Here is a 23,674-nt window from a genome sequence, read left to right as displayed (position 1 = left end):
AAAAGAACTTGGATAATGAAATGAGGAAAAAAAAAGGCCCAAAATGGTTTGTTGATGGCCCAATTGAAATAGAACAAAGGCCCAAAAGAAGGGCCCAAGAAAAAGCCCAAAATCGATCAAACCGATCGGTTTCAGCCCGTAAGCCGGTCGGTTTCGATTGGTTTTCACTCTCATAATTGGCCAGTCGGTCGGTTCCGGTTTCATGAGGAAACCGAACTGATTATTTCGGTTTTCAGTCCTAAAAGTAGATCTAACGGATTCTATAAAGTTATGTCAGTTTATAGATTTATTTTTATATAATCTTTTTATACATGTAGTAGCTCTCTATCAAAAAAACATATTGAAAGGACATGTCCATTCCTACTTGTATGCAGTCAATTTGCAAGCCTATAGTCTCTGTTACCACAAATAGAAAACCTATTTATAAGACCCACCACCTTTATTTTACCATATACAATATAAATGTCCAAATATAGCCCACATAATGCACATATTCCTCAAGGGAATACCATCGAGAATTGCAAGGTTTTATTTTTTATTTTTTATAATGGTTATTAGAAAATGTATATATTAAGGTATTTACTAATTCTATATGGTGTTTAAATGCCTGTATTAAATTGCAGCAAGGAGCTGCTGTTACGGCTCCCATCTCTCATCCCGACCCCTTATTTTTTGGTCCATATCCATTTGCTTAAGGCTGCGTTTGGTTAGTAAACTACTCTCAACTCATCTCAACTCATCATTACAACTTTTTCAAATTTCAATACAAAATATAATAAACAATTCAATTTTTTCAAATCTTAAAATAATAATAATATTAAAAAATAATATTTTATCAATATTTTATCATCTCAACTCAACTCAACTCAACTCAAGTCACTTCAACATCCAAACTCACCCTAGCCTTATATATCTTTTGAGTGCCGTTTCAATCGGGAAATCAATTGGACAACGTTTTGCTAATCCCAATATCCTTCTCACCCACCTCCATTATTATTTGTATGTGCATTTGCTTTTACATCCATTATTATTATTATTATTATTATTATTTCTTTTTTACGGGCCTTTGATTTGGGCACCCACCATATATATATATATATATATATAAAATTGTTTGAACACTCCATCTTAATTAGGGAAGTCTAATTTCACAAAAAATAATTTTATTTGTCATCTTTATATACTACACATTATATTTATTTTAATTATTTTTTGTAATAGGTATATAATATATAGATGATAAATAAAACAATTTAATTAATTTAATAAGAATAAAATAAATAAAAAATAATAAAAATAATTTTAAAATATATAAAATATTTAATGTGGAATGATACGTAACATTCCTTTTCAAGAAATACCCTTGTTATCTTGTCTTGTAGTGAAACATATTTCGGACACATTTGTCTTAGGGTTGCTTTTTCTTCCTCACCAGTGCTACCATCCAAATATGAATACTTTCCATAGAGAGAAGAAAATATAACAATTCGACCCTTTACTTATTATATATAGGCTTTTAGTCTTAAAGCTTCTTCCTTAGGGTATGTTTGGGAGGTGAGATGAGAATTTTATGTTTTGTTTTGAAGTTTAAAATATTAAGTTTTAATATTATTATTATTTTGAGATTTAAAAAAGATGTATTGAGATTTTAAAAAGTTGAATTATTTATTATATTTTATATAGAAATTTAAAAAATATGTAATGATGAAATGAGATGAAAATAAAATTTTGTGTTTTAGTTTTAGCACCCAAAACCAAAACACAAATCCATACGCCATTTCATTTTCATACGCCAAATCCATCACTGTTGTAAGTTCTTTCCTTTCTTTTTCTTTTTTTGGTTAGGAGTAAGAAAGCGTTGTATGTCATTTTCTTCATCTGGGCAGCTTTTTTATATGAGCAATACGTCTTATTTAAAGAAAAAGGTTGCTTTTCCTGATTGATAGCCACTACCCCCATCTACTGCAACCCACCATGGCATTGGTAATAGTATCTTCTAAATCTTTTCAGCCAGAAACGGTGTCAGAAAGTAGGGAACAAAGAGAGGAAAAAGAGTATTGGACTTTCATTTGAGATACCATTCATTATTTAATTCTATGTCTGAAACTGTTAAGTACCTATCAGATATTATAATATCTTTGGAATGCCAGACAAGTCATAGCCTAGATAGGCCTGTGAAGTCTGGCTCAGAGAGAGAGAGAGAGGGGGGACTTTTTGCATTTGGATCTTTATTACCGATTATCAGAACCTAAAAGGGTGTTTTCTTTTTAGCCTCTGGTCGAAAAGGCCTAAAAAATAAAAAAGAAAAAGGCCTGCGCTTTGACGAGTTCTTTCTGTTCACATACTTGGTACTCTGGAGGAATTCATGGCAATGACAGCTATGCTGTACCATGCGTTTTTCTTGGGCTTTGAATATCATCCTTGGCACTGGGAGTTATTTCAGCGGTCAACAAGGTTACCTGTCTTGTTGCTTCAATTCTCAGCTGCAATCTGCATGGTGATTCGAATGGTTTTTTTTTTTTAAGTTGTTTTTTGTTTTCATTAATCCTTACTCCCTTATCTGTATCGGCTTTGTCTTTCTGTATTCACTCTTTGGCTTTTCTCATCTTTCCAGATACTTCGTGTAGTTTTTGTTAAATCTTTCGTCGGTTTTCTTAGATTTCATTTTTTTTGCTTTTCCATGCTGTTGGTGCTGCCTGCAAGTGTTAATTTTTTCTTGATTTTCAAGTAGTCCTTGTTGACTCTGTTGTTTTCCCTCTCACTTATAATAGTGTTTGCTATACAGTGAAGAACGAGTAGTCAGTAGATAGTAAAGTGGTTGATGGTTGAACTGGAAAGGAAAGAGGAAGGTTAGGGGTGTGGAAAGGAGTGGACAATGGCGTCAGCTTCTTGTGCCAGAAGTCCATGGCCCATGAAAGAAGCATCCTCTAACTATCATCCTTATCCTCTACCTCTTGCGAAATATGATGATGTTGCAGCCAGTCCTAAGCTCTTCATGGATACTTTGGAGACGCTCCATGCTTCCATTGGGACTAAGTTCATGTAAACTTTCTCTCTCCTTCCCTCCCTCACCCCTTTGTCTTGACGCTTCGTTTGTCAAGTTATGATTCTCTGTAGAAGCAGAAATACAACGAACCGTGACTTATGATATAATCTGTCATATAGAGAGCAGTTCGGTAGTTGTTTTCATTATCCTAATTTTTTATGTGATGTTTTCTTGGGTATTTTAGCGCTGCACTATCGATTGTTTTGAGTATGGCAGTATGCTACTAATCTTCTATCATTATTTCCAGCTCCAGGATTTGTCGTTTATGGCCTTGTTTTGTTTTTGAACTACTTATTCCTAATAAGATGGAGGCATCGTCAACAATAAATGTTTTCTCAAGTTTTAGTATTTAATTTCAGGCCCTTGCTGTGATAATCAGATAGGCTCTAACTCGAAGTTATGATCATGAACTTACTCTTGCTTGCCTTAAGACAGCAGCTAGAATTTTTTGACCTTTAAATAATGTGGAATTGTGGAAAGAATTTGCAAAACTAAAAAGTCTTTTAACTTCATTCACGTGGTTAAGGCTTTATGGGATGAAATTTTTACTAGGCTTGGTACTGCATGGGTAATGCCTAGGAGGGTGGTAATCGTCAAGTTGTGGCTGTTTGGAAGATGGTGCCATTATGCCTTATGTGGTGTACTTGGAATGAGAGGAATGGTCGCTGTTTTGACAATGGGGAACGTTCGATTTAGAGATTTTTTCTTCCATACGTAGTTACTTTGGGCTTCAGCTGTTGTATTGAATGAGACTAGCTTCAATGACTTTTATGCTGTTTTTCACAGCTCTTAGTTTGTAATTAGGTGTTTTTCTTTTGTATACTTTCTGTGTGTACTTGGGCTATGCTTGCTTATGTGGATTAATAAATTCTTCTTACTTATAAAAAAAATTATTGATGTTTATATCCATACGTTGGGTATTGTACTACATGCATATCGTGTACATTACGACTTAGAAGTTGTTCCTTTTGGGTAAGTTAATGAATATGGTTGAAGTTTGACTAAATATACAATTTTTCCTTGAGCTGGCACATCACCGGCTGACTGCTAACTGCTTCAATTTATGTAACACCCCAAGGATATCCCAAGGTTACAACTGGAGCCCCTTGGAATAATTATAAAGGGCTTGAACTTCTCCATCCCAAAGAAATTGGGATCTCATTCACTGCCTTCCTGTTCATAGTCCGGGGTACTGCAATCTTCACCTTTAAATCACTAGCAATTTAGTTAAGCCATTCCATTATTATAGGGAAACTTTATCTTTCCTATAAAAAATTTATTATAGGTGCTTGGCTTAAGTCCCATACTTCTGGTTTCGTCTGGGTCTGATACCATTTGTAACAATCCAAGGAAAATCCAAGCCACATATGAGCCCATATTCCAAATAGACTAATCAAGGTTTTAATTGGAGCCCATTGAAATCATTATAAAGGGCTTAAACTTGGGCTTGAATTTCTCCATCCCCAAAAATATGGGATCTCATTCACCACCTTCCTATACACAAACCGGGGTATTACAATTTGCCTAACCAATTTATTAGATTTAGTCCTACTTTTTTTAAAGTTACTATTATTTTTTCCCCTCCAAGTCCGTTCTAGTTAACTAACCAGTATAGTACTGTACTTAATGACTTTTTCCTAAGCTAGTGATAATTCTTCCTTTTAATTCACTTCAGTGAATTTAATATCAATTTACTTTTTGTGATCGATTTTGATTGAACAGAGCAAGAAGCTGGCTTTCTTGTTATAGAATTACTTCATCTAAGTGGACTTTTTGTTGCATCTTGCATCCCTTGTTCTAAACCTGCATGTGTAAGATTTAGGTTATAGCATTGAAGAACTTTTATCAAACACACAGGGAGGCATATCTGTCTGTATTATTCCTCTTCTTGGCAAGTAATTGGGATAAGAATAGGATACAGGCCAAATGTATCATAGTGTATGAAAAATTAGAAATTGTTTGGCTGGACAGAAGAAAATTAAAAGCTTTCATCACTAAACCGTAGATGTCGGAGGGCTGGGTGTTCCATTGACTGTTTTGTGGTACCAGGTGTTTGTCACAAACTCTTCCTTAAACAATCATAAGATGTTTGGTAGATCCCATCCACAAAGTGTATTGGTCAGATACCTCCCAAGAATTATGGATGATCAAAAGTCATTACTATGTGACATTCGGGTCCATTAGAATAATCCAGCTTTTTCTATATGGTGTTGCCAACATGTCAACCAAATCTATTGCTCTTGTACATACTTATCTTAAGGACAGCCTATGCAGCATGCATCATTTCAATGCCCCATGATTGGGCTTTTTTATTAAATAATCTACGGTTGTTTTTTTTGCATTAAATGATCAACAATTTTGTTCATTTCCTCTGTGCTGGCTCAATGCAATGAGTAAGTAATCCATTTATTTGCAATGTCTTGGTGATTATCTCATTAATCTCCCATGGTATGTCACCCAAACTCCTTGCTTGATTTTCCAATTTTTCCAAAAGCTTAAAATGTTAGGATATAGGCACCAGAGTTAATATCTGCCTTACTCGGTTGAATCCTCTGTGTTCCTCTCTTCCTTTTCTTAAGGTGAGACTGACTCACAAGTGTTAATGTAGGTGCTGGCATGTCAAAATGTTGAGTGCTGCTCATGCATTTGTTATTTACATCTGTTGCCTTCATATGTGTATTTGTGGTGACAATTGACTACAAACTTTCTTGGATGTGAACACTATCTTGTACGTTCTTATACTCTTAGGAAGACAGACCTGTATCTTGGAGGTAGGTGGCATTTCAACTAGATAGGATTGCTTGGGCTATTATCACATGCTCCATGTGATCTATGCCAAGAATGTGTTTTCTCTTTCTTCTGCTTGACCGGTCTTATATTTTACTGAGCTTTGTTGTTCATTGTTGGTATTATATAGTTTTCTCTTTGCACTTCGATTATAGGATTCCTATCATTGGAGGTAAAGACCTTGACTTGCATCGACTTTTTGTGGAGGTAACTTCTCGTGGAGGTATTGAAAGGGTAAGTTGAAGTAATTTAACAAGTTAGTTGAGTTTTTTATCATCTTGTATGTGAATGCGCATTTGGGACTCAGGCATGCGCTTGCTTTTGTTTAAAATTTTAATTTTGTAATCTCATCAGAATGTCATTTTAAAAATGTCCCCGTTGACAAGTGTTTGAAAAGTTGTGGTGGTCCTTTGGGTCTTTGACTCTTTACATTTTTATAGTGCTAGCTAAATGATGTCATTCATTTTATGGGTGTTCTGTATATAAGATCAAGCCATCACATTCTTCTGTTTAATGGGAACGTTTAAGATTCCTCACCTGAGATCTTTGAACGTTAGATTTCCTCCCTAAGAGATATTTTAACTAGAAATACTTGAACTCCAGATGATATCAATGTCATAGCTCGAGTGAAAGCCCCTTACCATTGTCTATCTGAATTACAGGGTGCAATTTAAAGAGAGAAAACACAATGAGGAGGAATCCAATGCATTTAATGCTACCCTTGTAGAGCTCTCGGGCCGCTTTAAATGCAGTAGGCCTTCCACATTGGATTTCTCTCTCTGATTTGAATACTGTAATTCAATCAGCTAAATTTGGTATCTCTCAATTCTATATTTCCAACTTTAGTGTCCATATGCATGTTTTTTTTTCTTTCACGAAAATGATGAACAGAAGGGTGGAATGCTGATGTGAGATCTCGTTTAATGCCTATGTATGCTGTTTTCCTGTCATGAAGTGACTTCAGTTGTTAGCTTTCTGCAATATCCAGCCTTTCTTTTTCTACTTTTAACATGAACTTACAGCTATACAACAATCTAACACGAGAAACTCCAACATACATATAATAGATAAATCGGAGACCAGTAAATATGAACCTTAGTTGTCTTTGCTGATTTCTTCTTTCTTGTGTTCTACCCGATTATTTTTTCTTATTGTTTACTGAGTGCAATTTAGTATGTAATTTCTACTTATCTGGAAAAGTGGAATTTACAGGTTATTAGGGAGAGAAGATGGAAAGAAGTAACTGCTGTTTTCAACTTTCCTTGCACAGCTACTAATGCTTCTTTTGTGCTGCGCAAGTACTATTTTTCATTACTTCATCACTATGAACAAATATATTTTTTCAAGGCTCGGGGATGGGTCCCTATATCTTCCGGTGAGTGCATACAGCAACCAGCCCTTCTTTCAACAATTATTATTGGATTCAGTTTTATAATAAACCTATCTTTGGCAGATTCTTTGACGAGCCCAACCTTAACTGCAGTTCCAATTCAAAGAACAGAGTCTTTGCAGCCAACACCAGAAATCCAAGCAGCTCTGCTCCAGCCACAAAGGATAAATACTGCAGAATTGGATGGAGGTATCCACATTTCTTTTCAATTCCTAAAATCTTGGAGGAAAAAGAGAGGATAAAATTGGGTGTAGCGATATTAATATTAGCTATAAATCTTATTTAGCATTAGCTATTGTTTTGAAAAACTGAGTACAATATCAAGGGGGCATACTCCCATGTACAGCCATAAAGATGCTATATAAAAGAAATCTCAGCAATAGCTACACCAAATAAGAGACCAAGCCAGACCATAATATGTAACCATTTGACTTAACAAAGGAAATTATCCAAGAGTCCCCATGTCTTTGCTATTTCTGTAGTCATTGAGGAGGATTGAAAGAGAGTCATGACACAAACTGTCTGTCAGAATAAATAGCCCAAGGCCCCAAAACATATCAAGTCCAATGTGAGCTAGAGTTGTACATACAGGCACTCCATATGAAGTAAACCATGGTCAGACGTAAACTGTCAGAATGGAGGCGCTTGCCTTAGGCATTTATGGACAACCAAGCAATAACTTCTTCCTAAGTAGAGAGGGATGTTGCATTTGCCCCACTAAAGAAACCAGATTCGTTGTGTGTACGAGCAAGAGCATAATAAGTACTCTGTCTTCTAAACCATCATTGCAAAATAAGCATGCAATACAATTCAAAATGCTGAATGTTGAAAGTATATCATGTGTTTATAGCCAACCAAAGAATGAAAGCATGATGAGGGATGTACCTAGCAAACCAAACTAATTTAACTACCAACAACCCCATTTCCTGATAGTATCCCATGCTCTCGAGATAGTGAAAATGCCATTGGAGGATAAAGACCAGCATACTTGGGCTGCTTGAGAATGATTACCCACTGCATAGATGATTTTTTTACGCACCAATGACCTCAACTTTAGAAGGTTTCTACAAGTCCATGAACGATCAACGGGCATGAGTTCCTTATAAGTTCTTACTTTGAAAGAGATTGGATCTTGCTCAGCAGTTCCAGATGGATGGGCAACCATCTGTGGAGGGATGCCATCAGTTCCAGATGCAGCTTTGTTCTAGCTCAAGTATTTAATACCGAGTCTGACTTCCTTTAGGGGAAACCATACTATCTTCTACACAAACTTAGATCCTCCAGGAGTAACAGTCTTGTTCTAATTATCTGTTTTCTTTATTGCATTTTGGAGAATCAGAACTCAATGCCTTTTGGCTTGTTGTTTTTCCTCTTCAATCTTGATATCTTATAGCAAGTCCCGAGAACTTCATGGGTGTGAATTATACTTAACTTGAATAAGAGCAAAACTGTGCTTTCATTGATGTGGAATAATAAGCAACAGGCCACAAATTCATAGCTGTTTAATCTACCGTGACTTGTGGGTAAGAATGTGCTTTCCTTTTGGGTCGCATCTGCTTTTAGTCGTGTTGATATTCTCAATGAATAAAGCATCTGCTTTTATCTTTCTTGCCAATGTTTTTTTATTTGATAAAAGAGTTGGTAACTAAATAAACACTCCCTTTTTTCCTCTCTTATTTGTCTTTGCAGCAAAGGCAGCATCAACGACTGAGTCTTCTATCAGTGTGATAGGGGTCATCGATGGGAAATTTGAAAATGGGTACCTTGTTACTGTCACAACAGGCTCAGAGAAGCTAAAGGGTGTGCTATATCTGGCTCCACAGGACGCATTACAGGAATTGCCACAGAACTATGGTGTCTTTGCCAGCAGAAATGACAGAGGCTCTCCTGTACCGGCTCGCCGGCGCAGGAAGAAATCCGAGATAAAAAGGAGGGATCCGGCTCATCCAAAACCAAACAGAAGTGGGTATAATTTCTTCTTTGCAGAGCAGCATGCAAGACTGAAACCACTGCATCCAGGGAAGGACAGGGAGATCAGTAGAATGATCGGTGAACTGTGGAACAAGTTAGAAGAGTCTGAAAAAGGAGTAAGGAGGCTTCGTGTTTATTTTACTTACTTTCAGTTTCAGTTGGACATTCAATCATGTTTTTCCATCCTATTTTTATTTTTTATTTGTTGTGTAAAAGAAAGCATGCATTTCGAAACCTTTTGAGTTCAGGTTTATCAGGAGAAAGCTGTCAGAGATAAAGAAAGATACAGAGCGGAGATGGAGGATTACAGGGAGAGATTAAGGAGTGATCAGGTTATCAGTGATGCAGTGCCACTACAACAGCGGCTTCCACCCTACAAGATGTGAACACTGAATACAGTGGATGTGGACGGGAAGATTGAAGAGGGTGAGGGAGAATATGCTACGCCAAATCTCAAAAAGAACAGAAAATTTGAGGGTGGATGGGCTTGATTTTGTGGCATGCACACTTTGTACAAAAGTAAAATAGCCACCCACGTGGTGTACCTCTTTGCTACTTGCATGCATGTGGCATGGCAAGAGGCAATTGCTTGTGGCTTAGGATTTTCTTGCAAATTTCTAAACTATGAGCAAATTTTGAGATAGATTTTTGTAGAGTTTCGTTAAAGTTGTGGGGTTTCTCTGAAATATATTTAAATTAAAAAGGTTTCGAGATACGTTTATGTTGGAGTTTGAAGATGCGTTGGTGGCACTGATGTTTGTAGAGATGTGTTTTATAAGTTTTTGTGTTTTGAATTTTTAAATATTAAAAAAATGATAAGATTAAGTAGATGAAATATATTTTTCAGAGATTAAGGCCTTGTTTGGTTATACAATACAAATTATCTCATCTCATTTTATTTAATCATTATAATTTTTTTAAATTCTTGTATAAAACATAATAAATAATTTTATTTTTTTAAATTTTAAAATAAAAATATTATTAAATATTATATTTTAATATTATATTTTTTAATTTTTAATTTTTATCTCATCTGTATAATCAAATGAGGATAAAAAGTTTTAGTGGAAAAATGTTTTGAATCTTTGGATTGAAAGGTGATTTAAAAAGAAAGATGGGAAAGAAAGAAGAAATGGGAAAAGAAAAAAGAAAGAGGACATAAAAGTATACATTTTCTTAAATTAAGAAAATTGATGCAAATGATCAAATTCATATTTTTTAAATTGCGAAAAATGATGCAAATAATTATCTGAAAAATATTCTTTAGAGATAAAAAAAATTATTTTGGTGTTTTTAAACAATTGTTATCATTTCTGTTATTTTTGTGTGGAATTCTATTAGTTCAGAATTTTCGTCTTGAATATTGAAGTGTTTTTTTTTTAATAGAATATTGAAGTTTTAATGTTAGTACATATTCACGGGAAGATTTTGAAAAGTGAAATATGTTATTGATATGAGAAATTCTATACATCATCGTCACATCATATACTATGCATAATTGTTTTTTATTTTTGTTTTTATCTTATCAAATTATGGTACATGGATGATGAGTTGAATAATTCAATTAGTTTAAAAAAAAAATAAAAAAATGAATATGATGTGTGATATGTGGAGATAATAAATAGTAATGTTCAAGAGATGTACAACTCCAATTGTATAAGAAATATTTGGCCCAATAAAAGCCAGAGTAGTGATAGGTTTACAACCAACCTATTCACAATCTATAAATAACTTTAAATATAATAATATTTTTTATTAAATTTAAACCCATCAAATTAAAAGTAAAAGTCAAAATAAAAGTTAAAATAGTATTATTTTATTACATAGTTATAAACAAGTTGTTATATAACAGTAAGAATATCATTTCTTTTTGGAAAATGATAGGGATTCTCTTGGAGGATCCCGCTCATTGTCCCGCTCACTTTTTTTTTTTTTTAGTTTTTTTACTTAATGATTAAGAAAATTTTATTTAATAATATTGTGATTTTTTTTAAAATATTTAAAAATATTAAAAAATGATGTGAAAAAAAAATTTTAAATTTTAAATTTTAAATAAAAAAATAAACTAAAATAAAAAAATAAAAAAATGGAAGCAGGACAATGAGTAGGATCCTCAGCGGTATCCCCAGCATTACCCTTTCTTTTTAGCCATGGCAAACATTAAGCTTGACCCTACAAGAAGCTATATATGCAACGTGGCACATTTTCTTCACCATTTCTGGAGGACATGCATGCATGGTTTGAAAGACACAAAATGAGTTGCTAAAAGCATCTCAGGAATATTTTCCTAATATTATATAAAAAAACACATTGGATTAGACAAGTCCAAATGAAATTTGCTTTGAGCTCCAGTAACTCGCACCCTATGGTCATACTTGGCCAGTTATTCATGCGAAGCTTCCCAAATATTTCTAGCTGAACCCGTTTTTCTGAAACTGACAAGCTCTCACCTTTTGATCTACCCCTTTGGCTTTGAATGAATGCAAGACAAGCCTCACAAATCGGAGTGAATGTAATCAATCAAGTATGCCCTTACACTTATGCCCAAACACAATGCTCACAAAATTCCGATGACGCTTTCCAATACACAATTTAACGCCATGCATATTCAACAAGATGATCTCTATGTAAGAGTTTTATTTAAACTCTATGTTCCACACACATATATACTGATGAGTTTAGAATAGCTCAATACTTATCACTTAATTGATGAGTCACAATGTGATAAAATTAACTCTAATTAGATAAGATTAACTCTATATCTAGGACATGAAGTCTATAGATTTCTTGATGGCCATAAATTTATAAATAGTGTTGAGGGGATTAAGGGTTTTCACCTACAACATCATTGTACCTCTAGCCATCAGGAACACTTGAAGGCTAAGTTGTTAAGGCGATCATTCTCTCATAGTTAGTAAATTCTTCATTGAATTAGAGATGAAAAAATGTACATCTTTCAATTATTATTATTTTATTATTGTGAATCATAAAAAATCGAAAATCTAATTATTAATGTTCATGTTAAAATATTGAATATGTGACATTAGAGATTTAGGTTATAGATTTTTTATGGTCTCGACAAAATATAGATTTGATATTATTGTTTATTAATTTAACATCATAATACCGCGTACTTCTCCCATTTTATGCTGACATATTTCTGTAAAAGAAAAACTCTCGTGTGATTGTTCATGATTCCACAAAGTATTGATGCATCTGCTTCAATCTTTGCTTGGGTTTTATTTTATTTTTTCCCTCGTTGTCTGCACTATGTTGGTAGTTGAGGAGCCGCTATATGTATTGAAAATATATGGTGTAAGGTGGTCGAAGTCCCTTACCGGTGACTTGGGATGTATGGCAGCTTTAAAAGGCGGCGTAAAGGGGCTAAGAAGCCCCGATTAGGCGATAAGAATTTTTTGTTGGTTTCCGTTGATATAAAAGAAAAATCAGAGAGATGGAGCCATTGAGTGGGGACTGGAGGGGGTGGCGCAAGGTGGTCGGAGTGCCTTGTAGGCACCCTGGGATGGGAAACAACCGCCACCATTGTATAGATTCTCAGTATGGTGGCTCGATCCATCTCTGAGATGGGTTTTTTGGAAAACAATACTATGAAATACAGTGCTTGGTGCTGAGAGGAGGTGAGAACCTCCTTGCCGGAGCTTTTGTAAAGGCGGCAGAGGGCTTTAAAGCCCACTGGCCGCGGTGATATTTTGGTAAAAAAAAAAAAGGGTAGTAAGTTTGACATCGGCTATGGGAGGAGGCCGAGGACACGATGGCTGCAGCCGTGGCAGCCCAGAGTTGGAAGAACTCTGGTGCGGCGGCTGCTAAAAAAAGAAGAAAGAGCCTAGGGTTTTTTCTTTCAAAACAGAAGGGTTGGGCTATAGGATCGAACAGTGCGCTCTAGCCCAGTCTGAGATAAAGAAAAGAAAATCCAACGGACTAGTATAAATGGGCCATAAAAGAAAGAAAGAAAGAAAAAAATTAAATTTTATTTTCTTTTATGTGCATGTATTTATTGTTAAATACATGTATTAAATTTTATTTTTCTTTTATGTGTATGTTATTATTGTTAAATACATGTATGAATTCTTTAATATTTATTTTGGTTATTATTTAAATTATAATTCCATATATAATTGTTTATTCAATATGGGACAAACATTTACACTAAAATTAAATAAAATATTGGTTTTCTAAAGGTACAAGATTTTCTTAAGTTTTGGTGAAAAATTATTAAATTCCATAGTTAGGAGGATATGGTGGAGTGAACAATTTGTGTGTCAATATCTACTCCCAAAGGACCCATAGGAGGATTTTGATGATACTACTAGTTCATTCATTAAAGTAAAGTTAGAGTGATCAATTTGCTCAAAATCTACTCCCAAAGGTAGATTTTGACGAGACTACTAGTTCATCCATCAAAGTAAAGTTGGGGTAAATAATTTGTATGTCAGAGTTTACTTCCAAAGAATAATTCTGGTGATACAGATAGTTCATCCACATAATTTAGGGTTGAAAAGAACACTTTGTATGTCAGAGTTTACTCCCAAAGGAAAATTATGATGATACAACTAATTCATGCACATAATTTAAAATAGGAGGGAATATTTTGTGTGTTGGAGTTCACTCCCAAAGAAGGGATCTCGATGATACTATTAGTTCATCCATAATAACTTAAATTCTATTATTATTTGTGAGTGTCGAACTCAAAACATTAATGTGATTAAAATGCTTTTCTTGTAGTAAGTATACGAATATCTTTACAAGGTTTCTATAAAAATGAACATACCAAATTTACATTAAGAGTTTTAGACCTGGATTTATCTATTCTGAGTCTAACATAAATTATTATTGAGAATAGTAATAAGGTTCAGAAAAGTACAATGTTTAAGAAGATTGAATTAATTACTACATATCAAACTATAGGAATTTCTTAATTTTGTACATAATAGTTTACTTTAGAAGTATTATTATTTCATTAAAGTAATGAGATATGAACAAGTTGGTAGTATGGTTGTTAGTTAGATACAAATTTATTTTGCTAATTTGTATGAAAAATCATTTGTATTTTTTGGGAAAAGAAGGAAATGATGAAAATATAAGAATTGTGTCAATTGAAATTTGAAAGAAATAAAAACACATAAAGATTTAAGTGCCCTAAGCATAAGATATGATTCGAAAGGAAGGGTAAACCTTTTTTTTTTTTTGGTATAAGTTTCGAATAAGATCTTATACATATTTATACATTCTTATTTTAACTCGAGTGCAAATGTTCATATTTATTTTGTATGTATAGGTTTCAATCAAACTCTTAAATGTTGATACTTATTTTAGTGGTTGAACTCGAGCACAAATGTTCTAATTTTTAAATTGTTTCAAAATGCCATTGATATTTGTTCCATTTTTTTTTTCTAATAAAATTTTTATTTCTCATTCCTTCACAATAATGCTTTTGTTAAAAGTTTCTCATTTTCACTCATGAGGCATGTATTAGAACCAAATGAAAATGATTTATGAAATTTTTTTACAATTTGTGGCATAGAATTTGAAACATAATTTGTGACATAAAAGTTTATAGAATATCTTCAAAAAAGGTTATAGAGATTAGTAAATAAAATATTTTTCGCATTTAAATTTTCTAATCTCAGGATGTGTGTTGATTTATATAAAATGAAAGCAAATCAAACATATTAAGAAAAAATGGTATAAGGAATAGAGAGTTTCTTGTGATAATGCATATAGACGCATGTAAACATTTTTCTTTATAATATTTGATAGATAGAAGTATTTCATTACTTTTATAGATGATTTTCATGGTATGAATGTATCTATTTGCTACATGAGAAGCCTTAGGCCATTAGTAATTCTTGAGGAACTTCTCATGGGGTGAAATTGCACTTAGATAGAAATGTGAAAATCATTGAATTGGATTGAAGTAGTGAGTGTCAGGAAAAATATTATGAGTCAAGCCATAACCGTGACCTATTTTGTTAACTTCTTGAAAAGATGTGCAGTAAAATTATTAAAGACAATGACATATATATTAAATTGTGTTCATAGTAAGTAGTTTCAAATACGTATTTTGAGTTGTAGAGTGATATGATACTTGATTTAAGACATACACATATATGAATAATCAATCTAAAATAAGACTTTACAATCCAAATGAAAGAAAGTTGGATCGTATAATAGTTAATGGGTACATTATTGATTACTTAGGGAGATTCAAATGATTTAGGTTGTATTGTCTCTATTCATAGTTTAAATTTTGAGAAAATTGAAATGTCAAGTTCCTTATGGTTGGTAAACTCAGTGGGAGTATAGAAACTAGAAATGTGATTGTTGTGAAGTACATTACTGTACTTCAAAAATACTTATTCATTTTATGATTATCTTAATGATAATATGGAATAACAAGCAAATGATCATCTACCTTATCAGATAAACACTGCTAAAGAATTGGCCATGGAGACATTTGAACAGGTAACCTCATGTTATCTTCTTGATTTGATTTTTGGTTAGGTTTACGTGGTGTATTTTAAAAAATTTGAATTTGATATAAAAATAAATGAAGGTTCGCATATATTTTCACAAGTTATAGAAACAAGTGGTTTTATAAAAGACCGATACATAAAAGAGTGATTGAAATCTCTGAATCAATATAAAGTCTGTAATTTCGTCTAAATTGTCTGAAATGTATAAAAAGTCGAATGTAAATCGGTGTTGAAGACAAAACTCTGACCTTAAAGGCAATGTTGATTTATATAAAGTCGGACTTGTAATTAAGAATTTCACTAAGAAATGAGCATTGATTAGAAATAGATTTATAATAAATTTGAAAGAACTCATTAAGGATCACTATGACATTAGTAACTCATTGTGCTATAGAATTACATTAAATAGATGTGAAAACAATTATAGAACAATTATAGAGGGAAAGTCTAAAGTCTACAAGAAAATACAGTTTTTGAATTTATAGAGTGATTTATGACTAAAATGATTACTTAGAAAATGTAATAGATTTTTTTTAAAAATTGGTATCTGAAGTTTGATAATGCCAATATAGTTTTTGGATTTAAGAAAAATATTTATTGTTAATGTATATACCCTAAGATCAATGAGAATATATTTGTATTTATGGTCATGTATGTATATGAATTTTTGGCCAGTATGAACCGTGATTTGTAGTATGACATTAAAGTTATGTCTCTAAATATGTTTAAAAATGAAATTTATGAATGAGACATCATTCGTAATTGAGATTGAATTTTAATACCACGACGATGACTGTTAGGACTGTCTTAGTATAGTTGCATAGAGTTTTGGAAGACTTTACATGAAGAATTGTCGTTCAATTGATGCTTTAAAAATAATATGTGACATGCTCAGTATTTTACTGTATCCTCGAATTTATTAGGTTGTTAAGAAAATTCTATATATGATTGTTATAATAAATTTGATGATTGTACAAACTTGTATAATGTTGAATATCAGGTTTTTAATTAGCATTCTTGGTTGTTGCCAAAGTAACCCAATGATGTTTGACCCAAAAGCTGTGAAAAGAGTGCAAGGTTATTTACAAGAAATTAAAGACTATATTGTTGTCTTAAGAAGAACTATTGATACTCTTAAGGTAATTGGATATTTAGATCATATTTTTTGAGATTACTCTAATGATGAAAAATACAACTATGACTATGTATTTTGCTATCTAGTAGAGTTATTTTATGAAAAAAATATGAGGCAAATCTCTTACTGCTTTGTGTGCAATAAAGACTGAGTCTGTAGTATGCTTTAAGGCCACAATGTATGGTATCTGACTGAGAAAATTTATTTTAGGATTTGGAATTGTCAACTTAAAGCCAAGATGCTAAGAAAGTATTGCAAGAATTCCTCATAATATTTTTCTCCGAATGATAAGTATTTAATGAAATTTTAAATAGCTAAGTGTTAAGGAAAAAGTATAGAAACAAATATGTCCATAACAATAGTGTGTTAATGATTATACTTTAAAGGACATGTTGAAAAGATGGGTCATATGCTTATACCCATGATGTGAACATGTTAAAGAGTTCATTGATATGTTGAGTATTTTGCTACTGGACATTGAAATATATCTATTATGGTTGTTTCTGTTTTCTTGTCTTTCCAATTTATATGTACAATAAATGATGTAAATGAATGATGATAAGATAATGTTTACAATAGACATGAATTAGAACTCAAGATATTACAGTATTAACCTTAATTGTCCCAATTAAAGATCGCGTTGAATTAAGTTACTGGTGTAGTGGTACATGGAAGAGAATTTGTTGGTCATATAACAGAGAACCGCCATGACTCACATTGATAGCTGGTTTGACTTTGATATTATGGAACTCATGTAATGTATTTTGAGTTATGAAAGTTTCCTGAAAATGAATTTGCGTAGTATGATTAATTTCTTGTAATAAACACATGAACGAAAAATATTATTTTATGGGTGAATGACCCAAGTGGGAGAATGCAAGAGTTTTATTCAAAATCTATGTTCCACACCCATATCCGAATGGGTTTAGAATAGCTCAATACTTATAACTTAATTGATAAGTCAAAATGAGATAAGATTAACTCCAATGAGGTAAGATTAACTCTATATCTAATCACAGTGGGACACAAAGTCTCTAGATTTCTTGATGGTTAGAAGTCTATAATAGTACCGAGGGGTTAAGAGTTCTCACTTACAATATCATTATGCCTCTAACCATTATGAGACACTTGGAAGCTAAGTTGTTAGGGTGATCATTCTCTCATAGTCAATAAAATTCTTCATTAAATTAGAGATGGAGAAATGTACGTCTTTGAATTATTATTATTTTATTATTGTAGATCATAAAAAATCGAAGATCCAATTATTAACGTTCATGTCAAAATATTTAACACTCCATGCCTGAGCTTTCACTCAAATTCAATCTTCTATATATATATATATATGTGATAACCGCACCAAAACTCATCATTTACCACAACCATGCCATTTGATGAGCAACATCAACCATCAACCATCCAACTTCCAAGTACAAGTTCCCAATCCAAATGCCTAAACAATAAAGTTTCCAAAGTGAAATTAATATTTTCTTCAATCCCTTCACATCAAGTTATAATCAAATGTTCTGACAATGACATCAAACATCCTTGGACCTTAGTTGCATCATACCATTTATACTTCAAACTAGTTGGAACTTTTACCTTTTCAAAAATGGTTTATCTTATTCAAACAACAATTCTAGCAAGTGGTTTTTTATTCATACCAGCCTCTTGACTTAAAACGTTAATTAGATTTTCTTCTCGAGTTACAGCTTTTAGATGAGGCGCCCCACTCACTAGAATGAGTACCTTTTGTAAGAAGAACCTCTTTTTCTCCCTCTCTAGAAACCCTCAAATGAAGCACATTTTTAACATTCATTGACAAATATATAGTGGATTAGTCACACGTACATCCAAGTTTAGCCTATCAACCTTAGAACAACTTAAAACTGTGACTAATATTACAAGTATCTAGCAAAGTATGGAGAAGATTAACTTCTTTATCTTCACCTCCATCTTCGATTCTTCGCTCCAATGCTTTCATGTCTGCTAAGGATGTCGTTGCAAGTATTCAAGTACTTGGAAATCTTGGCGCCTTTCAAGTGGGAAAGTGATAAACATATCATGAAGGTTGCCCTGCAAGATTTATTCTTATCCATATGGATAAGAATAAATTATTTATATTTATATATATATATATATATGTCCCTCAGATTTGAGTAAGAGTTTGAAGGAATCTTCATTCATTTTTCACATATAAAATTTATAGGAGCTTGTTAGTTTTTAGTATATAAGTCAATACTTCTCTATGTGGACATGATGTTAATTCGCTTTCTTTGATTTTATTGCTGTTCTAGTGTCTCTTTATAAGTTCATTCCTTAATCTAGTAATAAATTAGAATTAAAGAGAGAAGTACATGAAGAATGCTTACAAATGGTTGTAGCTTAATGCGATATGTCAAAATTTTGTTATGTTTAATTTTATAATTTAACTTGTTATATCAAATCACGTAAATTTATATAAAAAAAGGTACGGTTTTAGATTTCTCTTTACGGGTCTATTACTATATATATCCCATATCTCGAGTGGGCACTATCAATTTCTTCTTCTAGATTGGGTTGTAATTGTTTCCGTTGTCTTAAACATGAGCGGGGTGCTACAATATTATTTTAATTAGAATAAATCTTTTTATCCGTTACTATTTATTATCCCACACCGCACATCTTTTAAAAAAAAAAATTGTCAGATATAGAAGGTGAAGATGAATAGTGACTATACATAACAAAACCCTTTTAATCAAGCCCAATTTCTGTTTTTGCAATAGGCCCACACTTAGTCCTTACCCAAGTACTTAAAGGTCCTTTAACAGGCCTAGTACGACCTAAGTGGAAGGGGTCCATCAAGCCTCTTCCCACATTCTAAGTCCAAAGTTACAAGACCTTCCTGTGGCAGTAGTTAACAGAACAAAATAGACCTAACAAACAAACAAATTACGAACAGCACAAAAGGAATTTAAAGGGGAAAATAAAAGGAAATAACTGCATAAAGAAGATCCTTTTAAGCAACTACGATCATGGAGATCAAAGATGGAATTAGAACCTATAATACGACCATTTATGGGGAAACGATAAAAACTATTGGCGGCAGGTCTTCCTACTGAAAGATAAATGGTTTGTGGTTATGTTTGATACCGACACGAAGATGAGCTCTATCCACAGACACTATAACATTTGCAGCGCAGTTGGAACATGAAAATGTAGGGTATAGAGGAGTACTGATGGTCATGATTCTGAGAATAAAAGAGCATCCCAGATCATGTCCATGTCCAAGGAGGGCATTGTACTTAACTGATCAACGGCATCCACATCTGACAATACCTCTTGAGTAATTTTCTTGCTCTCAATCAATATCTCCGAACCGACTTTGCTCTCCAACGTCTCAAACTGCAGCCACTCTTTTCTTGATGGGTTTTGGCTTAAATGTTTGAGTTTGGTATTCTCATCATATGGATGGTTAATCTTTGGTGATGTTTGTGGTGGCTCAGTTGGCTTTGTATGGGCAGAAATGCCTTGGGATAACCCCCGTAGCTTTGCTTCGAGAAGGGCTGCTGTGGCTCCATTCAAAGAATTGGTCTGAAGTTGATGCTTTTGATCTGGGAAATTCAACTGCGCATATTCCCCACGTAGCATGTAAGCCGCCGTGTCATATGCCACGGCAGCCTCTTCTGCAGTGTCAAAAGTTCCCAACCAAACCCTAGTCCTATTTTTTGGTAACCTTATCTCAGCAACCCATTTCCCCCAGTGCCTTTGTCTCACCCCCCTGAATAGCTTCCCTTGTGATGAAAAATCAGTCTTCTGTTGCTCATCCTGCATTCTTTGTGTATTGTACTTCATGGGCTGCGTCTTGGAAGTACTGAGCCAAGACGAGTAGTTTTTCAAATCTCGTTTGATTCCGTGCCATTCGTTGTCCCGATGGGACGGAATTTGGCCAGGTTTGGACATAGGAAACGAAGGGTTGGAAGATGATGATATGGATTGACACTTTATGTTAACGTTCTTGCCAGGCGAGTCATCTGCATTTCGTGACTCTAACATGGTGATAGGTTCCTGCAGAAATAAAGTTAAATTTGGGGATTTGGCTGCCGTGACTGAAAATGAAGAAGGAGAAGATGGTTGAGAAACTTGAGATTGGGCTAGCTTTGGAAACGTATCCAAAAAGTTTACAGGAATCATGAAGCTTTCTTTGGCACGGACTGATGCTGAAGCTCCAGGAGGTACATGATCAGAGTTCAATCCTGAAATAAACGGACTCAAATGGTGTTTATGGATAAGATTCTGTTTGGTGCAACGAGGGATGTTTTTAGTCAAAGTGGAAACAGAAGCCTCCTGATCTGTGGAAGAAGTAGAATCGGAACCCGAAAACAGACTATCAGGTGATGCTGATGATAATGATTTCATGCATCCGTTACCTCCATGTTCCTGAAGGGCTCTCTGATTCAGAGCGCCCCAGATGATATAATTTGGATCACCAAAAAAGCTGGATCCTACGTCGACGGCCGTTCCTTGAACATAAGATGGCAACTCATGATCATTTTGCATCATGTAGATCATCCCCATCTTAGGAAGCTGATGTTCCATGCAAATCGTTCTGGGAGAAAGACGAACAAACAGAGCTAGAGAGAGAGAGATCGATCTAGAGAGAGAGAGAGAGATGATGCAAAGTGAAGGCAGCATGCTTCATATATTTATCGTAATGCGCACACCTCATGGACAGGAATCTGATAACTCTCATTAGAAAACTAAAGGAACTACTTTATGTCGATAAAGCGACGGTATCCTCTGAGTCAGATCTGCTTGTGCAAAAGAATTATAAGCTCACCACATACCCATTTCCCCCGCTACATGTTCGTGCTTGCCATTAATCTCAATGTTTCTTTTGTCAACCAATCAGAACTTGACAACTCAAGCCCCCATGCTTACCTGTCATCTAGCATTTCTCTTCACAAAATACGTGAAGCCATCAAATTATTCTGGATTAAGGCACTAGTAGTGGACTCAATAAAGTTATATTTTGGCAAAAGTTAAAATACTAGATTACATAAAAACTCACTCAAGTGGACTCAACAAAACTACAATATTTTTAACTTTAATAATTTTTATTGGCCAAATCTGTTGAGTCAAGTTGCTGGCCATATATTATTTTGGCATAAAAAATTCTCGCTCTCGCGTGCTATTCGTTTCGCATGAGCTCATAACTCCAGAAAATTTCTCTTCGTTTCAGAAGCAAGAAGCGCCCACATCCTAAACTTAACCACAAAAAGGTAGTCAGTCTCCATCAGTTATTATTTCAATGATGTGGCATCATCTTATAGAAGTATTCCAAGTTCTAGTTTTGCAATATTATGCTTAGTTAATGCCAATTTTTTCTTTTAAAATCTAATATTAAAGTTAGAAAATTAATATGTACTTTTTTAATGACAAATAAATATTCAAATTAGAATTATAATTAAAATAAATGAAAATGTCAAAATCAATATTTTAATATATAGAATAGTGATAGATTTGAAGAGTCTGTTATTTTGTGTTGTTGAAAAGTTGTTAGCTAAATTTATAAAAGTGAATTGATCTCTAACTAAATTTTGGCCAAACTTTGTTGAGTCCATTACTAATGCTCTTAATGTAACTAATGATTGTTTAATTTTTTGAAATACCTACATGTTGTGTATATCCTCAATCCCTTTTTTATTTTATTTACTTATATGTTGAGCTTGATATATTAGAAAACTTAATACAATAAACTGAATTTAGTAGTATCCAAGCGTCATTATCATTGTTTAATGAAAATAATTGCTGATAAATAATATTGAAAATACAAATGTTTCCAATATTGACCAAAATTAGGTGGGGGAGCCTCATGATGCATTGATTGGTCCCCATGAATTAAGTACTTGCTGGCTCTAATTACTTAATTAATTAGCTGGAAACCCCATAATAAGATAAATTTTACAGAACTTTCTTAATATTATCATCAAGGTTATCATTAGTTTTTAACAGATAATTAATTCTTATTCAAATATATCTCTATGTATACTTATATATGTTCTTTGTTCTTTTTATATGTATGAGGGAACCATGCATGGATAGTAGGCGCTGTCTTCTCTAAAATGCAGCATTAAACAAATGGGCAAGGCATGAATACAAGAGGTATAGCTTATTTGGCATTTCTTTGGTGCATCATCATGATCATGATCATGATCATGTATCTTTTGGCAAGGGTTGAGACATATATACTTGAGTGTCATATGATCTCCACCTCCACGTTTTAGCCTCCACCGAATGATCATTAGAATTTCCCGTTTGGTGGTGTTCGTTTGCAGCCATCTTAAGCTACCTCTTTTGGCCATGAATGCCTCTTGGATTAACCGTTCGTGGGGGAGAAAAACTAACTAAAAAACTGTATGTTTGGGAAGAGAGACAGACAGACAGACATGAGAGTGCTATATATATATTTGTTTCACTTTTTGGCAGGCCGTAGGATTAATATTCTATGACTAGGCAGGCAGCTCTTCCAGTAGTGCAATTGTTTTGTTGTTGTTATTTTATAAACCATGCACATGGCTAAGCTACCTGTGCTAGCTACATATATACATGTTGAATATACATATATAGATGATCAGTGTGTAATGAGGCCAAGTTCCTCAAATATTCTAGCTGCTAGCTGCTCTTTTTTTCTGCTTTTCTTTTCCCTCGACAATCAAAGTTCTTTATTCCTTCCCGTGTTTGAGGCCTCGAAAGGATAAACAAAAAAGAATAGAATTAAGAGGCATCTCCGCACACATCACTGCTATATATATATATATATATATATATATATATATATATATACACTTTAGTGATGAAAAAGATGGATTAGA

At 33.6% G+C, this 23,674-nt stretch overlaps 2 protein-coding genes across 3 annotated transcripts; one reads left to right on the top strand and one right to left on the bottom strand.

The window, feature by feature from the left end:
• Nucleotides 1-2,287: 2,287 nt before the first annotated feature.
• LOC109022030 (high mobility group B protein 15-like) lies at nucleotides 2,288-9,909 on the top strand. 2 transcript variants are annotated; one of them, XM_019004812.2, is made up of 7 exons: nucleotides 2,288-2,497; nucleotides 2,786-3,042; nucleotides 5,989-6,067; nucleotides 7,046-7,208; nucleotides 7,287-7,412; nucleotides 8,913-9,310; nucleotides 9,443-9,909. In XM_019004812.2, the coding sequence occupies exons 2-7, from the start codon at nucleotides 2,876-2,878 to the stop codon at nucleotides 9,578-9,580; spliced, it is 1,071 nt and encodes a 356-aa protein (XP_018860357.2). In that variant the 5' UTR covers nucleotides 2,288-2,497; nucleotides 2,786-2,875; the 3' UTR covers nucleotides 9,581-9,909. The 2 variants fall into 2 exon arrangements, with proteins under 2 accessions (XP_018860357.2, XP_018860372.2); XM_019004827.2 differs by having other exon boundaries at nucleotides 2,288-2,454; nucleotides 9,443-9,870.
• Nucleotides 9,910-19,889: 9,980 nt separating this feature from the next.
• Nucleotides 19,890-21,250, bottom strand: LOC109021897 (ethylene-responsive transcription factor ERF062-like). The gene has a single exon (XM_019004635.2). The coding sequence runs from the start codon at nucleotides 21,216-21,218 to the stop codon at nucleotides 20,043-20,045; it is 1,176 nt and encodes a 391-aa protein (XP_018860180.2). The 5' UTR covers nucleotides 21,219-21,250; the 3' UTR covers nucleotides 19,890-20,042.
• Between the last annotated feature and the right edge of the window lie 2,424 nt (nucleotides 21,251-23,674).

This window comes from Juglans regia, chromosome 12 (genome assembly GCF_001411555.2).
Source record: "Juglans regia cultivar Chandler chromosome 12, Walnut 2.0, whole genome shotgun sequence".
In the NCBI taxonomy this organism is placed as follows: domain Eukaryota; kingdom Viridiplantae; phylum Streptophyta; class Magnoliopsida; order Fagales; family Juglandaceae; genus Juglans; species Juglans regia.
The sequence above is the reverse complement of the archived record's forward strand: the minus strand, read 5'-3'. Positions and strand labels throughout refer to the sequence as shown.

Coding starts and splice junctions, on each gene's coding strand:
- LOC109022030 (XM_019004812.2), top strand. CDS start 2,876: ATGGCGTCAGCTTCTTGTGCCAGAAGTCCATGGCCCATGAAAGAAGCA. Junction 3,043..5,988: donor TCCATTGGGACTAAGTTCAT/GTAAACTTTCTC, acceptor CTTCGATTATAG/GATTCCTATCATTGGAGGTA. Junction 9,311..9,442: donor TAGAAGAGTCTGAAAAAGGA/GTAAGGAGGCTT, acceptor TTTTGAGTTCAG/GTTTATCAGGAGAAAGCTGT.
- LOC109021897 (XM_019004635.2), bottom strand. CDS start 21,218: ATGAAATCATTATCATCAGCATCACCTGATAGTCTGTTTTCGGGTTCC.